Here is a 17,709-nt window from a genome sequence, read left to right as displayed (position 1 = left end):
AGAACTGATGGTCTAGTTTTCTTCAGTAATGAAGTTTCGGAACTGTGTTCTTGTAGATATATACAGAATTACTATCGTCTATGACAAAGAACAAAGCAGATCTGAGGTTTCAGAGTTCAAAAGCTCATGTGAAATTTTCTACCTGACCGTAGAATCCGATGATCCAGTTATGATCACCCTCTCGTCATACTGGAGGCACAGGACAGAACCCGTGTGGCCCGTGAGAATGCGCTTGCATTCCAATGTGCTTTTATCCCAGATCTAGGATGGCAAACAAGAAGATCCTTTTGATCACTGTGATAATGGGGGTGCTGTGGAGACTTGCTGGCTCTATTGTGTTTGATCCCCCAAAGAATGAAAGCCTAGAGTAGTGTGAAATGCATTCTTTTCTATAGGTATACCTAAGCACGTATACATAGATATACATATATGTGGCTTCAGTACTAATGCAAACTTTATTCTTTTTATTAGGGAAGAGGGGTAGCCTGTAATTATGCCAGGGCCAAAAGAGTAATATCCCATTTCAGTGCACTTTAAGAAAGGAATTTAACCCTAGGACCTTCTACCTGTATGTTCTTAGGTAGAGGGGAGGCAGAGATCTGTCTTTTAAGTAAATGATTTTTGCTGTGATACTGTAAACAATCGAAAACTCTCCTTTTCCAGAAATAGAGCTTAAGTTTATGCTTTGGTTTGTTTAATGCACGTTTTCACCCTCATTCCTTCGGCAGCTGAAGAGACCTTACCTTGATAGTGTTATCTCGAAGGCCACTGACTATCTTTTGATCATCATACTGTAAACAGTAAACTCCTTTGCTTGTTTCACTTCGGCAGTGAATTCTTTGTAAACTATGCCTTCCACATCTCCAATTAGATTCTATTGTCTGAGAAGAAGGAATGGTTAAAAGGCAATAATTAGGAAAGAACCAGAAACAAGCTCTTGCATTCCAGTTGTTAAAATATCTGATTTTCATGGCAACCAATGACAAATGCTCAATGCTTCTTTCTATGAGATATACAGAACTTAAAGCAAACTAACCATGCACTTTTAAACAGCTATTATCTAAATTCATAAAACACTTTCCCATTTGCAATATAAAGACTTATTTTTCAGAACTCTCTCGCATGCACCTTGTTCAAACAAATAATAAAGCTGGTGGAAAGAGACTGCTCAGCAACAGAGGGCAACCTATGGCCACATGATGTTATGTGCTGAGTGCTCTTCTTACGTATATCGTGGCCATTTCTAGCAGTGACCCTCCATGAAGGCTCAATTCAGAAGATATTTGGATATCAGCCTGTAAGTGTAACTTTAATAGTCTCACTACACACCTCTTCTCTCTCTCTTATCGATGCTCTACTAGTAAACAATTTTTAAAAGTTTTTAAAAATCTGCCTGGCAATTTATTAGATTTTACCTATTCTATCCACTTTTTAAGAAACTGATTTTTAACCTACATCAACAAACTTTAATGGGTTTGCTGTAACAATACTGTTATTGAAGAATGCTGACAATTCTCTAGCATTTGGCAAATACCCAAATAAATATAGATTCTTACCTCAATATCTTGTATAATTTTAGGATAAAGTGCTCTATAAAAAGAGTTGGGAGGAGCAGTCCCATCAGGAGGTTTGTTTTTGAATAAATACTGTACCCTAAAAAACAACAAATATTTCTCAATGAAAATAAAAATATATATTTATAAGGAGCTTCATATTCCTTCAGTGTTTTTACAGCTATCATTCCATATAATTCCCATAACTTGCCTAGAAAGGCATGACTTTAAGCCTGATTTCAGGAGTCCCACGTCCAGGAATAACTTTCTGGACTCTAAGTAATACTGATGTGCTTTTTGGTAAAACATAATAAATATATCCAATGTAGGATATCAAAATAATTGTACTGTCATTTGGCTTTTGGGAACATGGGGTTTTCTAATTCGAGAAAATAGGCAATCAGGCTTTAAAGAATATTATATACAATGTCAATAGGCAAACTGGATATGTATAATCAGAATTCATCAACTTGTCTACTAGACATATGTGTAATCAGATTTCATTTAGAAATTTCTGTTAGTGATGGTAATTATTACCTTCGAACTAGCCCACAGCCCAGAGTCTTTTCCTCATTGTGTAAAGCTGTTTTTGTGACAGTGATACCTAGCATTGTGGGCAGGAGAAATGCTTTTTCTAGGCCTTTGTGTGGTGCAATGTGTATTGACTGCTCGGGAACTCAGACTATGGGTGATCAGTGTACATGCTTTAAAATGAGTAGATAATTTCAACAGAAAACAAAGGGATCAGAGGAGGATCCAGCAGTAGGTAGGGCAGAAGATGAAGAGAACCGCCTAAAAGCATTGTGCTGTCAAATCTAACCCATGAAATTAACTTTCACAGGTGTGTTCCTGGCTATGCACATATATACACGCCTTTCATGGCTTTTTCTTGATTCCAGTTGAACAACATTTGTTAGCATCTCTTTCCTTATGACAGCACATCTCTGGAATACTCATATCCCAAGCTAGATCTTTGCTACAAAAAAATTCAGTAAATGGCAATCACTTCCTGCTGGGTAAAAAATTTAATTCCTCATCCTGAAGTTAAGAACCCACCAAACACGGTGTGGAAGCTAGTAAACCCCACTATGGGTATACTAACTGCTGTTCTCACTGGCACTTTGCCTTGCAAAGTGGAGATAGGCAGAAATGCCTCTGAGTGTAATCTTGGCACCAGAGAAATCATGTTTTCTCTGGGCCAGTCAGGCACTACTCCTTCTATAGCTCCATTACAATATAATTAATTGTGATGTTTCCAGGGGTGTTTCTCCCCTGCCCTCTCCCTATTATATACACCTTGAAAATGAGCTGAGAAAATATCTTATCAGAAGGTAGCAGGCTCTGAGTTCTGTGTTAATACAGAAGGGGAAATGTACAGTGGAGAATATAAATACTACAGTTTTTAAAAAGGGACCAATAGAATAAAAAACATGATACACCAACATAAAGAAAAGAGCAAGCAGGATACAATTATGAAATAACTTTTGTGTAAAGGTATACTTCTTATAAACTATTATTCTATAAACATTTTTTCAGGCAAACAAGCATTCATTCACATGTATTTTTTTTTAAACATTTTTTTTAGGTATCTTCACACATATGTCCCATCCAAAGTATACAATTGATGGCTCACAATATCATCCCACAGTTATGTATTCATTGCCATGACCATATTTAGAACATCTGCGTCACTCCAGAAAAAGAAATAAAAAGAAAAAAGAAAAAACTCATACATCCCATACACCTTACTCCTCCCTCTCACTGACCACTAGTATTTCAATCTACCTAGTTTTCTCCCTTATTCCCCCCCTCCATTATTTATTTTTTGTTCTTTTCTCACTCATCTGTTCATACCCTGGATAAAGGGAGCATCAGATACAAATTTTCACACTCACACAGTCACTACTGTAAAAGCTATATAGTTATACAATTGTCTTAAAAAATCAAGGCTACTGGAATATAGTTCAACAGTTTCAGGTACTTCTCTCTAGCCACTCCAATACAGCCACTGAAACTTTATTTTCTGTCATTTCCCTTTTGATCAAGAAGGCTTTCTCAATCCCATGATGCTATGTCCTGGATCATCTCCCTGGTGTTCCCTGAAACTTCAGGCATATATGTGACACCTGAGATTCACTTAGCACACTGAAACTATAAGAGTCAGCATTACCCCATACGGCAACTGTATAAAAAGCTGAAAAAGTGACCAGACTTGAACTAGAGATATGAATGAAGCTGATCTGGATAGGACTAAGGTAAATCAGAATACAGGGTAAAGAATGATATTGTCCATATTTTAAAACTTCAACTTCTGTGTGAAACCAAAGGGAGAGATATTTATTTGGTGCAAAATTTATAGTTTGGGTAGCACAATATCTGATTTAATTAGTATGGTCAGTTTATTCGAACACTGTAACTACATGAAATTTTAAATAGGGAGCCAGACTTGTTGGCTTCTCCAGGTTAGTGTGACGCCCTGATACATTTAGGTTATACATAAATAGCTCAGTATCTCAGAATTTAGAAATAATAGCTACAACTCCAGAACAGATATATTCAAATAGATTTTAAAAGAAAAGATTGTAAATCTTGTTAAGAATAATTTAATAAGTTCAACTCACTGAATTAAATTACTAACTTAATTTTGCAGATAAAGAAATCAAATGTTGGAGAGATAAAATAACTTGCCCAAGGTCACATAGGTATCAAGTAGCAGATCTGGGATTTGAATCTAGCTTTGACTCCAGAGCCCAAATCCTAACCACTTTTATTGCCTCTCAATGTCCAACATTCCTCAGAAATTCTTGTCTTCCTTTTGATCTCTGATAATTGTATATAGGCACTCCAGGATTTTCAATACCTAGACTGGTATTACACATTGGTATTATTTCGCATCCTAAGGAAAGAAGACTTATATAAATTTATCTTGTTTTTCACCCCATTGCATCTACTGTGCCTTGCTAAAATAAAGTATGTGGATTTCTTCAGATCAAGAGTGGCTACTGGTTGGAAATTGGTTTTTCAGTCTGTCTATGCGTAAGTCAATATCTTTTATAATGGAAGCTCTTTGACAACAGGGACCACTTCTATGTGAAGTGCCTAGTACTTATTAGAGTGTGGGTATGTGATAAATGCTAAATATTAAATTCAAAATGTTAGCATAAAGTGTGATCTACTGATTAAGAAAATGAAATTTCCCCAAGTGTTCTTTTATATTTCCAAGTTTTACCATTATATGAGCAGAGAGAATGTATTTAGTATTATTCAAGAGAAAAAATGATGAGGTTCATGTAAAGGGACAGGCTGTCAAATCCATCTAGATATAAAATACACAGTAAAGTGGAATTTAAATCTTAGAGACTCAAAATTGTATTAGATATTTACTTATTTATTTTTGGTTAAAGGAAATGGAAGAAGTTTCACTGCAGCATATGGGGAAAGGTATAACATAGAAAGACTACTGACATAGTATACTTACTAAGAAAACAAGAACTCATCACAGAAAGTAAACAAGACTCTCATGATAGGTTAAATTAAAACAAACCTAAGATAGCTAACACAGAAAGAAAGGCAACATGTAGAAATAGAAGCAATAACAAGAAAGTCAAGGGGCTACTGGAGAAGGTTTTCATGGTTGGACAAATATTTCATGGGGCTATATAAAGTGAAGAGGATAAATACGGCTAAAGACAAAGGAATGTAGTCAGAACTGCGCAGGATGTTCAAATGAGGAGGAAAGGGAGGGGGTGGGGCAAGATGGTGGTACAGGGAGGTGTGGAATTTTGTTAGTCCTCTAGAGCACCTAGTAAATAGCCAGGAACTGTCTGGAACAACTGTTTGGGGGACATCTGCGACTGGACACACATCATATACCAGTCTGGAACAGGTGGAAGGGTTGAGATCATAGCACGGAACTGTAAGTAAAGCTCCTGAACTTCAGAGGTTATTGCCCCTCCCCAACTGGCATAGCAGGCTACTGGAGACACTTCCCTGTGGGAAAAAGAAGCAGATTCTACAAGGGGCAAAGGAAGTTCAACCAAGCTCCAAGCTTTTAATTAACAAGGTTTTAATGAACAAATCTGGACTGCTGAATACAAGCTCCAAGCACAGATAAACCCAGAGAAAGCTGGAAAGACTTTGTGGACTGAGGTCTTTCCTGGCAGAGAGGAGAAGGGGCTGAGGAAAGAAAACAAAACAAAACAAAACAAAAAGCCAAAAAGGAGGCTTTTTAAAGTTGGCTGAGCTCAGAATATTGGAAAGGGCTGTGCCCTTTATAGAGCCATGTACCAATTCCAGCTCTTGACTGACAAACCTCCGGGGCTGGGGACTGGCTTTAAAAAAGAGATTTTATTTTTTTTTCTCTCTTTCTAAAGTATTCTAAGTAGCTCATTAGAGAAAGCCTCATGCATTTTCAATTGTCAGCAGTGACCCAGTCAAGGGCAGAGTTAAGATAGGTCTGAGAGACAAAGTAACAAGTCAAGTGAAGGAGATAATTCCCTAAAGGGCATATTTTTCCCAAGAAAAGGGGGGTGGGGCCAAGTTCAAGTGGCTGCCCTCCTTCAGAAACAGCTTAAACTTGCCTCTTCCACTTCAGTATCTGTCTCAACCAAGCCCCTGGCAGGCTGAGAATTGAAGACCCCACATCACTTTATGCTGGTGGGGAGCTATGGGCTGACAAACTCCACCTGCTGGGCAGGATAGGAAAAGCACAGTGTCTAGAGGCTCTACAGGAAAAGTCAACCTGCAGGGTCTCATCCACAGGGAAACTTGATACCAATCACACCCTCCTCCTGAGACATGGACCTGCCTTGTTTGGGAAAATCTGATTGGGGTTGATTAGATCTGGGGTGACCCGCCTCAAAAAAAAAGGTTCCATATAGGTACAGTAAGAATCAGAAAAACAGGAGCTGAAAATTTCTCAATAGTTAAATATAAGCTGTGTTAGAGGTCTAGAATAAGTTGAACTGAACAACAAAAACAACAAAAACCAACAGAGAACAAAGCAAACCAACAATCTTCAGAATAAATTAATCAAAGAAATCAGATGCCAAGACACCAACAAAAAATTACGAGTTATACTAAGAAAAACAAAGATATAGCCCATTCAAAGAAACAAACTAACACTCCAAATGAAATACAGGAGTTGAAACAACTAATTAAAGATGTTCAAACAAACATGCTAAATCAAATAAAAAAATCAAATCAGCAAGTTGAGGGAAGACAGGGCAAAAGAGATGAAGGATATGTAAAGACATTGGGGGACCATAAAGAAGGACTTGAAAGCTTAAAAAAACAAAAGGCAGAACTTACAAGAATGAAAGGCACAATAGAAGAGATGAAAAACATAATGGAGACTTACAACAGCAGATTTAAAGAGGAAGAAGAAAGGATTAGTGAACTAGAGGACAGAGCATCTGAAGTTCTAAACACGAAAGAACAGACAGGGAAAAGAATGGAAAAACATGAACAAGGTCTCAGGGAGTTAAATAACAACATGAAGCACATGAATATACATGTTACGAGTGTTCCAGAAGGAGAAGAGAAGGGAAAAGGGGCAGAAAGAATAATGGGGGAAACTATTACAGAAAATTGATGAAAGACATAAAATTACAGATCCAAGAAGCACAGCATACTCCAAACAGAACAGACCTCCATAGATTTACTCCAAGACATTTACTAATGAGATTGTCAAATGTCAAAGACAAAGAGAAAATCCTGAAAGCAGCAACATAAAAGCAATCCATCACACACAAGGGAACTGCAATAAGACTGTACAGATTTTTCAGCAGAAACCATGGAGGCAAGAAGGCAGTGCTATGATATATTTAAGATACTAAAAGAGAATAACTTTCAACCAATAATTCTATATACAGAAAAATGTCCTTCAAAAATGAAGGAGAGCCAGCCACGGTGGCTCAGTAGGCAGAGTTCTCGCCTGCCATGCCAGAGACCCAGGTTCGATTCCCAGTGCCTGCCCATGCAAACAAACAAACAAACAAACAAACAAAAACAAACAACAACAAAAATGAGGGAGAATTTAAAATATTTTCAGACAAATAGTCACTGAGACAATTTGGGAATAAGAGACCGGCTCTTATAAGAATACTAAACGGAGCACTATAGGTAGATAGGAAAACACAGGAGGGGGAGGTTTGGGAAAGAATGTAGAAATGAAGACTAATGGTAAAAAGAGAAAAAAATAAGGCATATAAAATCCAAAAGAAAAAATGGTAGAAGTACTGCCTTTATAGTAATAACATTACATGTTAACAGATTAAATTCTCCAAGCAAAAGACACAGACTGATAGAATGGATTAAAAAACAAGCCCCATCTATATGCTGTCTACAAAAGACTCATTTTAGGCCCAAGGACAAAAATAGATTGAAAGTGAAAGGTTGGAAAAGATATTTCACACAAACAAAAACCAGAAAAGAGTGGGGGCAGCTATATTAATATCTGACAAATTCGACTTCAAATGTAAAATAATTAAAAGAGATAAAGAAGGATACTATGTATTAATAAAAGGAACAATTCATCAAGAAGATGTAACAATCATAAACATTTATGCATCGAGCCAAAATGCCTCAAAATACATGAGGCACACCTGAAAACATTGAAATAGACACCTCTACAAGAATAATCGTAGACTTTAATACACCACTCTCATCAATAGACTGAACGTCTAGACAGAGGATCAATAAGGAAACAGAGATTTTGAATAATATGATAAATGAACTAGATTTAATAGACATTTATAGAACATTACACCTCATTCCAGCAGGATACACATTCTTCTCCAGTGCTCATGGATCACTCTCCAGAACAGACCACCTGTTGGATTACAAAGCAAGTTCCAAAAGATTTTAAAAATACTGAAATCATACGAAACACTTTCTCAGATCATAATGGAACAAAGGCAGAACTCAATTACAGGGAAAGAGCCAGATAATTCACAAATATATGGATCCTAAACCACACATTCTTAAATAGCCAGTGGGCCAAGGAAGAAATTACTAGAAAAATCAGTAAATATCTTGAGACAACTGAAAATGAAAACACAACACATCAAAACTTATGGGATGTAGCAAAGGCGGTACTGAGAGGGAAATTTATAGCCTTAAATGCCTATGTTAAAAAAGAAGAAAGAGCGAAGGTACAAGGATTGGCCAGTGGTAGAGTTCTCACCTGCCATGTGGGAGACCCAGGTTCAATTCTTGGCCTATATACCTGCCCCTGCCAAAAAAAAAAAAAAAATCAACAAAGAGTGCTGCAATAATGGGATAGTCACATGGAAAAAGAATGAAATGTGATCCCCACCATACAGCACGCGTGCACACACACACACACACAAAGAAAGCAAAAGTTGAGGAATTAACTGCATACCTGGAGGAACCAGAGAAAGAACAGCAAACTAAAGGAAAGAAATAAAGATTAGAGCAGAAATAAATGAAACTGAGAACACGAAAACAATGGAGAGAATCAACAAAACCAGAAGCTAGTTCTCTGAGAAAATTAATAAAACAGATGAACTATTAGCTAGGTTGACGGGAGAGAGAAAGAGAGAGAGAGAGAGAATATGATGCAAATAAATAAAATCAGAAATGGGAGGGGGGATGTAAGTACTGACCTCACAGAAATAAAGGAGATAATGAGGGCATGCTATGAACAACTATATACTGACAAACTAGACAATATAAATGAAATGGACAACTTCCTAAAAAAGCATGAAAAACTAACATTGACTTGAGAAGAAAAAGATGACCCAACAAACCAATCCAGATATCAAGAAACTCCCCAAAAAGAAAAGTCTAGGACCAGATGGCTTCACATGTGAATTCTACTAAGCATTCAAGAAAAAAATTAGTACCAATCCTGCTGAAAGTCTTCAAAAAAACTGAAGAGGAAGGAAAGCTACCTAACTCATTCTATGAAGTCAATATCACCCTAATACCAAAGCCAAAGATACTACAAGAAAATAAAATTACAGAACAATTTCTTTAATGAATATAGATGCAAAAATCCTCAACAAAATACCTGCAAATCAAATCCAGCAGCATATTAAAAGAATTAAACACCAAGTGGGACTTACTTGAGGTATGCAACACTGGTTCAACACAAGAAAACGCACCTGTAGGCCAACCTCCATCCATTACAAATTGAGAACACTGCCACCAAAAATGTTCAACAGGATTGATTGTAAAGATCCAGAAAGGAATAACATAACTCACATATATACACCACATCAATAAATCAAAGCAGAAAAACCACATGATCATTTCAATTGATGCAAAAAGGCATGTGACAAAATTCAACATTCTTTTTTTTTAAAAATATTTCTATTGGTAAACATAAAAACAAACATTCTTAACATAAAAACATTCCATACGTGGTGTACAATCAATGGCTCACAATATCATCACACAGTTGTATATTCATCACCATGATCATTTTTTAGAACAACATTCTTTCTTGATGAAAACACTTCAAAGGATAGGAATTAAAGGGAACTTCTACAACATGATAAAGGGAATATATGAAAACCCACAGCTAACATCATATTCAATAAGAAAATACTGAGAGCTTTCCCTCTTAGATCGGGAACAAGAAAAGGATGCCCACTATCACCATTGTTATTCAACATTGTGCTGGAAGTTCTAGCCAGAACAATTAGACAAGAACAAGCAACAAAAGGCATCCAAATTAGAAAGGAAGCAGTAACACGATATTGTTGTCAAAAATCCTGAAAAAATCTACAGCAAAGCTACTAGAGTTAATGAGTACAGTAAAGTGGCTTGGTATAAGATCAATACCCATTACTAATTACACATTAGTAATAAGCATTCTGAGGAGAATATCAAGAAAAAAAATCCATTTAAAATAGCAACCAAAAGAACAAAATATGTAGGAATAAATTTAACCAAGGCCACAAAAGACTTATACACAGACAACTACAAGAAATTGCTAAAAGAAAACAAAGAAGACCTAAATAAATGGAAGGACATACTGCGTTCATGGATTGGAAGACTAAATATATAGTGAAGATGTCGATTCTACCCGCATTTATTTATAGATTCAATGCAATACCAATAAAATACCACAAACTTACCTTGTAGCGATAGAAAAACCAATAATCAAATTTATTTGGAACGGAATGGTGCCCTGAATAGCTAAAAATATCTTGAGAAAGAGGAATGAAGTGGGAAGTCACACACTACCTGACTTTAAGCATATTACAATGCTACAGTGGTCAAAATAGCATGTACTGGGATAAAGAAAGATAAACTGACCCCATTGGTCGATCAATCGAATTGAGCATTCAGAAATAGATCTACTCATCTATGGATTGATTTTTGTAGCCTCTTCAATAAATAGTGTTTGAAGAACAGAATATCCATATCCAAAAGAATGAAAGAGGACCCATAACTTATACCTTATACAAAAATTAACTCAAAATGATCAAAGGCCTAAACATTAGAGCTAAGACCATAAAACGTTTAGAAGAAAATGCAGGGAAATATCTTATAGATCTTGTGATAGGAGGTAGTTTTCTAGACCTACCACCCAAAGCATGATCAATGAAAAAAGAAACAGATAAATGGGATTTTCTCAAAATTAAACACTTTTGTGCATCAAAGAACTTTGTCAGGAAAGTAAAAAGGCAGCTATGCAAGGGGAGACAATATTTGGAAACCACATATCAGATTAGGGTTTAATATCCAGAATATATAAAGAGATTGTACAACTCAACAACAAAAAGGCAAACAACCCAACTGAAAAATGGGTAAAAGAAAATGGACACTTTTCAGAAAAGAGAATACAAATGGCTCAAAACATATGAAAAAATGCTCAACCTCACTGACCGTTAGGAAAATGCAAATCAAAACCACAGTGAGATATCATCTCATACATACAAGAATGGCCATTAATAAAAACAGAAAACTACAAAGGCTGGAGAGGATGCGGAGAAAAGAGGCATACTTATTCACTGTTAGTAGGAATGCAGAATGGTACAATCTCTCAGGAAGATAGTTGGGCAGTTCCTCAGGAAGCTAAGTACAGAATTGCCATATGATTCAGTAATCCCATTATTAGGTATATATGCGGAGGTAGTGAGGCAAGGACACAAACAGACATTTGCACACCAATGTTTATAGCAGCATTATTCACGATTTCCAAGAGATGGAAACAGTTCAAATGTCTGGCAAAGGATGAGTGGCTAAACAAACTGTGGTATATGCATACAATGGAATATTATGCAGCTGTAAGACAAAATAAAGTTATGAAGCATGTAACAATGTGGATCAATCTTGAGGACATTATGCTGAGTGAAATTAGTCAGAAACAAAAGACAAATACTATATGGTATCACTAATATGAACTAAGATCAATGAGTGAGCTTTGAAAGTAAAAGTTAAAAATATAGGTTATGAGGAGATAGAAGGGGGGAGAGATTGAGCATTTGATGCTGAAGGAGTATAGGATATTCAACAGGACTGACTGTAAAGATCCAGAAAGGGATAACACAATACTAATCTGATGGTAGCACAATATTGTAAGTACACTGAATGAAGTGTGAAGTATGGTTGAGGGAACAGGGCTGGTACCTATGTGACACCAGAAGATAGAGGACAAAGACTGGGACAGTATAAATTAGTGATGCCTGGAGTGAACAATGACGGTGGTTAAATGTACAAATATAAAAAATGTTTTTACATAAGAGAGAATGAATGAATGTCAACACTGCAAGGTGTTGAAAATGGGATGGTATATGGTAATAAAATGCAATCAACACAAACTAGGGCCTTTAGTTAAGAGTAATGTTGTAATATGCTTCCATCGAATGTTACAAAGGCAATATGCCAAAGATAAATGTCAATAAGCAAGGGATATGAGGGAGGGTTATGGGATTCTTTGTGGAAGAAATGGAAATGTCCTCATATAGATTGTGGTGGTGAAGGCATAGATATGTGATTATATGAGGTACCATTGATTTTTTATTTAAGTTGTATTAGAGGATCTGTGAATAAAAGTGTTTAAAAACGAACAGAGATACAAGTGCTGGATAAAATGTGAAGAGAGAGATGTCCTAGTCATTGCTGGTAGGGAAACAGGGTGGTACAGCCCCTCTGGGGGGCAATGTGGTAGCTCCAGAGGAAGCTAGAGGTAGGGTTGCCACATGATCCTGTAACTCCATAATTAGGTGTATGGGGTATGTTATTCCTTTCTGGATCTTTACAATCAATCCTGTTGAACATTTTTGGTGGCAGTGTTCTCAATTTGTAATGGATGGAGGGTTGGCCTACAGGTACATAAACTAAGGAATGGATAGGCAATGGGTTATGATACATATACACAATGGACTATTGAGCAGCTGCAAGAAGGACTGAATTTGTGAGGCAAATGTGAATGAACCTTGAGGACAGTATATTGAGTGAAATAAACCAGAAACGAAAAGACAAATATTATAACACATCACTAACATGGACTAACTATAATGTGCAACATCTGAGAATTGAATTTGAGGCCACAGATTATCAGGTGAAGGCCTATTGTAAAGGTTCCTAGATTGCAAGCTCTTAAAGCAGTCACATCTATTTCAGAGTTGTAACTGTTATTTCTAAATTCTGAATTGCTGAGTTCTTTGTGCATAACCTGGTCACTCCCTGGAACTTCAGGTATTTGCATTACACCTGAGACTCAGAGCTAGAGTTCTGCAGTTATGAAAGTCAGCATTACCCTACACAACAACTGTTAAAAAAACATGAAAAAGTGATGAGACTTTAATTAAAGACATGATTGAAGATAATCTGGGGAAGACTAAGGTGAATCAGATTAAAGAGTAAAGGATGATATTAAAGTTTTAAAATAAACTTCAACATCTGTGTGAGACCAAAGGAAGAGATATTTAATTGGTGCAAAATTTATATTTTTGGTAGAACACTATCTAATTTAACTTGTATAGTCAGCTTATTTGAACACTAATTACATGGAACCTTGAATAGGGAGTGAGATCTTGTTGGTTTGTACAGGTTGGTGTGATGCCCTGATATATCCCAGAGTCATCTGGGCAGAAGATAAAAAAAAAGTAATTCTGAAGTCCCCTTGAGGTACTGGGGGATAAGGTGGAAATATTAAACTTCCCCACTAGCAGAAGACCTGATATTCTTGTAAGCACTGGGAACTGCCAATTTGATGGGCCAAGCCCTCGATCTTGGGACTTGCTCTTATGAAACTTATTCCTGCAGAGAAGCGAAGCTAAGCCTACTTATGATTCTGTCAAAGAGTCGCCCCCAGGGAACTCTCGTTGCTCAGGTGTGGCTTTTCTCTCCAAGTCAACTCCGCAGGTGAACCCACTGCCCTCCCCCGCTACATGGGACATGACTCACAGAGACGAGCCTGGCCCTGGCAATGTGGGAGTAAGAAAGCGTTCTTGACCAAAAGGGGGAAAAGAAATGAAACAAAATAAAGTTTCAGTGGCTGAGAGATCTCAAGAGTCAAGAGGTTATCTTGGAGGTTATTCTTATGCAATATATAGATATCCCTTTGTGTTGGAATAGCTAGAAGGAAATTCCTGAAATTTAAGTAATCCAATAGCCTTGCTTCTGGAAGATGATTAAATAACTATGACACTTTAAAGGCGTGTCCATGTGATTGTGAAAACCTTGTGACAGACACTCCCTTTATCCAGTGTATGGACAGATGAGGAAGAAAACAAGACAAAAAGTAAATAAACAATAGGGTGGTATGGGATGTTTTGGGTGTCTTTTTGTTTTTATTCTTATTTTAAAAAATTTTTTGGGAGTAATGAAAATGTTAAAAAAAAGATTGTGATGATGAATGTTCAGCTATATGATACTATGAACCACTGCTTGTACACTTTAGGTGATTATATGGTATGTGAGTATATATCTCAATAAAAAGGAGGAAAAAAAGGAGCAGGAATGGGTTTTTGTGGTTGAAGAGTTAAGGAAAAGAGTGGTAATTACTGTGGGACCCAGGATGACTTTCAGAGCTATGCCTGCACATATTCTTTTAAAAGGCCAAAAAAGTTATCTTTTCAATGATCTTATTTGTTTTTCCTTTCTAACTGAAGTAACAGATCTTGCTGCTTAGTGCTAATCTTAAGCAACATTTAACTTTGGCATTTTCACCTCTAACTGCCAATATGTGCCCACTTAATCCTTGTCTTTCCTCCTTTTTCGCCCCTATTAAAACCTGCCCTCAAAAAAGGATTTGGTAAATTCCTAATGTCTGATAAAGGTTTACTGTTGTTTACAGTTCATGAAATGTATTCTAACAGGAAACAACATTAACATATATACGGTAATGGGAATGAATCTCTATAAAATTTCAGGTCAGGAGTTATTGGGAAAAGAGTTTTCCTTTCCCTTTTTGAGAGGCAGAGTCATCTTCCCACTCTCCTGAAATTGTATCATGTAAGCAATTCTCTGTTTTATTTCTAAGGCTGGTCCTGGAATTCTTAGCAAAATGATGGACTCTGAAAATGCAATCTTACTTGCTTTTTAAAATACTATTAAAGAGTTTATTTCCAAAGTACAAAATAGGTTATGAAAGGTTTCTATTTTCCTATCATAATGAGGATAAGAAAGCCATATTTGGGAAACAGATGACAATATTCTTTCATTTATGCAATCTTCATTTAGCCAAAGGAATGCCTGATATTTGGTTCCTTATGACTGAATTTGAGAGACATTCAAAAAGTATTCCTAATAGCTAGAATGACAGAAATTTCTGTAGTATGTGGTGTCATATTAGGGGTCATTATATTTATTACATGTTAACGAACTTCAAAAAACCCAAAAAGGAAAGCAAACTATATATAAATATATAAGGGTATTAAGAAGAAACAATGATTTATATCAAATCCAATTTTTGACTTTTTCTGATGGCTAGAGTCTTTACTCTAGGTGGACACAAAAAAATAATCTTTTAATTATAAAAGTGATAAACCACCAGGAACAGGAACTAATGCAAGAAATCTTCTGAAGGAGAAAAGAATATTTTGTCCTTGATTATTTGAGAAGAAACCTGGATCTGATTCGAAGTTATCTACTTGCTTTATAAATCAGACCTTTTTTAGGCTACCAATTTCTACCTGGAGAACAGAATGCTTTAAGCTGGTGGGCTGCCCAGTTTATCATTATTTTTGCCGAGCAGTATCACACAACATTATGTCATTTTATGAATGACTGGTAAGAAGAAAAACTGCTGAGTAAATGAAAAATCATTCTCCTTTACTTTTATTTTTTGCTATAAACCAGCAAAATCATGGTGTTAAATGATGAACCTCAATGGTTCCCAAAATCTTTCAAGGACTCTGAATGACTATATTCTGAAGTTCTGTATAGTAAAAATGTTAAAAGGCTCACCACCCTCTTCGTTCTGCTAGGCCTCTCCACAAAGTATCTGTCCTGACCATTCTCTCGATGAGCTTCTTCCACAACATGCCATCAGATGTCACTCGGTACCATTCCTTGCACACAAGTTCAGCAGCACATAGTGACTTGGCATCCAGGTATGACAGAATGTTTTCAGCTATATGATCCAAGCCCCGAGCTTTCCAGGGTGAGGGTAGTGGGGGCAAAGAAAAAGAACATGGGGACAGTGAATAATTTTGTACAAAAGGTCCTTCAAAACAGAACAGCATTTGTTCTGGTATGAAGGCATATCACCATCCCTAGTGGGGTACAGTTTCTTTTTCAAACAGACTTGGTAAAATGAGTGTCAATAATTTTTCCATAAGGTTACAGAAATGAACAGTATTTTCCATCTTCCTTTAGATAAGGAAGTTAAAGCTAACAACCAGCAAATCTCCTAAGGCATTAAAAATAAAAAGGATTCCAGAAAACAATTCACATCTATCTATATGGATTTCAGCACTCAGGGATGTTCTATGTATCTATGGATGGCATCTCAAACTCTGTGGTTCTGAACCCCACCCCCAAATCTCTATATTAGGTCCATTTCTCATTCTGTTTCTATTACTGCTGCAGTTCCAAAGCTGTTCAGTAAAAGAAATATCTTTTAAATGTACTGGGGGAGAAACACTAAGTCAGAATGTGCTGGGTTACAGAATGTTGGGCATGCAGGGAAGTAAGGAGAGAAGGAAATATGGATTGGTACATGAATATCTTGAGACGAAAGAAAGGGAAGTATGTTTAAGTTCAAGGATGAGTTTAATTTCAGATGGTTAAAACTACATTTAAGAATAGCTACTGGGTACACAGGTGGTTCAGTGGTAGAATGCTTACAGGAGACTGGGGTTCAATTCCAAGCCTATGCAACTCCCCCACCCCCACCCACCCACCCCCAAACCCCCAAAATAGCAATTCCTATAAAACATCAGTGACAGGTGACCAAAAATTTTTGGATAAAATGTGGAGAGAGAGATGCTCCAGTCATTGCTGGTAGGGAAACAGAGTGTTACAGGCCCTCTGGGCCAATAACTTGGTTAGCATTTCAGAGAGTATTCCGTAGGATGCACAAAGGAAAATTGTGCAGAGTACGTCTTAAGTCATGCAAATTGGTTCCACCACCCAAATATGTATTGAGTCCTCAGAGGAACAGATCCCATAAAATAGGATGACTCAGGACACACTAAAAAAACCTTCTTTTGGCTGTTGTTCTAAATCACAAGTAAGTCAGAAACAATCAAAGTTATTTTTTCTTTACAGGTTATTTGTCATAGGTTTTCTAAAGAACTTAAATTGTTAGGAAGGATTCTTTCATACTCTGACTCCCTTGAGCAAAAAATTAACAAACAGGAAAGAGAATATCACATTTCACTTTCTGCCTTTCCCCTGGATCATACAAAAACATCATGGACACAAAGCAACAAGCCAAATGTGCTTAAACATTATTCTAATTATAAAGACTGTATGTGTATCAGTCATCATTTTTCAGCAAGGAAAGAAAGCATAAATGGATCCTTGTGTGGCTGACACAACATGTTCACAATTAAGCATAAACACATGGAGGCATCCATCACCTAATTTTTATTAAAGGAACATGATTATAAGCCAATTTAAAATATAATAATTAGTTCTTCATGCAAAATATATTGAAGATACAATTTCTTCATCTTTATATTTAAACTTTCTACACCACCAGAAAAGTTTCCAAAATGTATTCTGT

General features: G+C 36.5%; 1 protein-coding gene across 24 annotated transcripts in view; it reads right to left on the bottom strand.

Annotated features, from left to right (window-relative positions):
- BTRC (beta-transducin repeat containing E3 ubiquitin protein ligase) overlaps positions 1-17,709 on the bottom strand; it is a 265,091-nt gene that overhangs the window by 26,760 nt on the left and 220,622 nt on the right. For 22 of the 24 annotated variants that reach the window (XM_077125783.1, XM_077125773.1, XM_077125785.1 and 19 more), the window contains 5 exons: positions 15,945-16,131; positions 8,740-8,787; positions 1,557-1,653; positions 744-881; positions 143-261 (listed from right to left, as the gene is read on the bottom strand). In XM_077125783.1, the coding sequence (XP_076981898.1) occupies positions 143-261; positions 744-881; positions 1,557-1,653; positions 8,740-8,787; positions 15,945-16,131 (589 nt within the window). The remainder of the gene's footprint in view (positions 1-142; positions 262-743; positions 882-1,556; positions 1,654-8,739; positions 8,788-15,944; positions 16,132-17,709) is intronic. The other 2 variants (XM_077125787.1, XM_077125779.1) reach the window with 1 other exon arrangement.

Source organism: Tamandua tetradactyla, chromosome 13 (genome assembly GCF_023851605.1).
Source record: "Tamandua tetradactyla isolate mTamTet1 chromosome 13, mTamTet1.pri, whole genome shotgun sequence".
Classification (NCBI taxonomy): domain Eukaryota; kingdom Metazoa; phylum Chordata; class Mammalia; order Pilosa; family Myrmecophagidae; genus Tamandua; species Tamandua tetradactyla.
The sequence above is the reverse complement of the archived record's forward strand: the minus strand, read 5'-3'. Positions and strand labels throughout refer to the sequence as shown.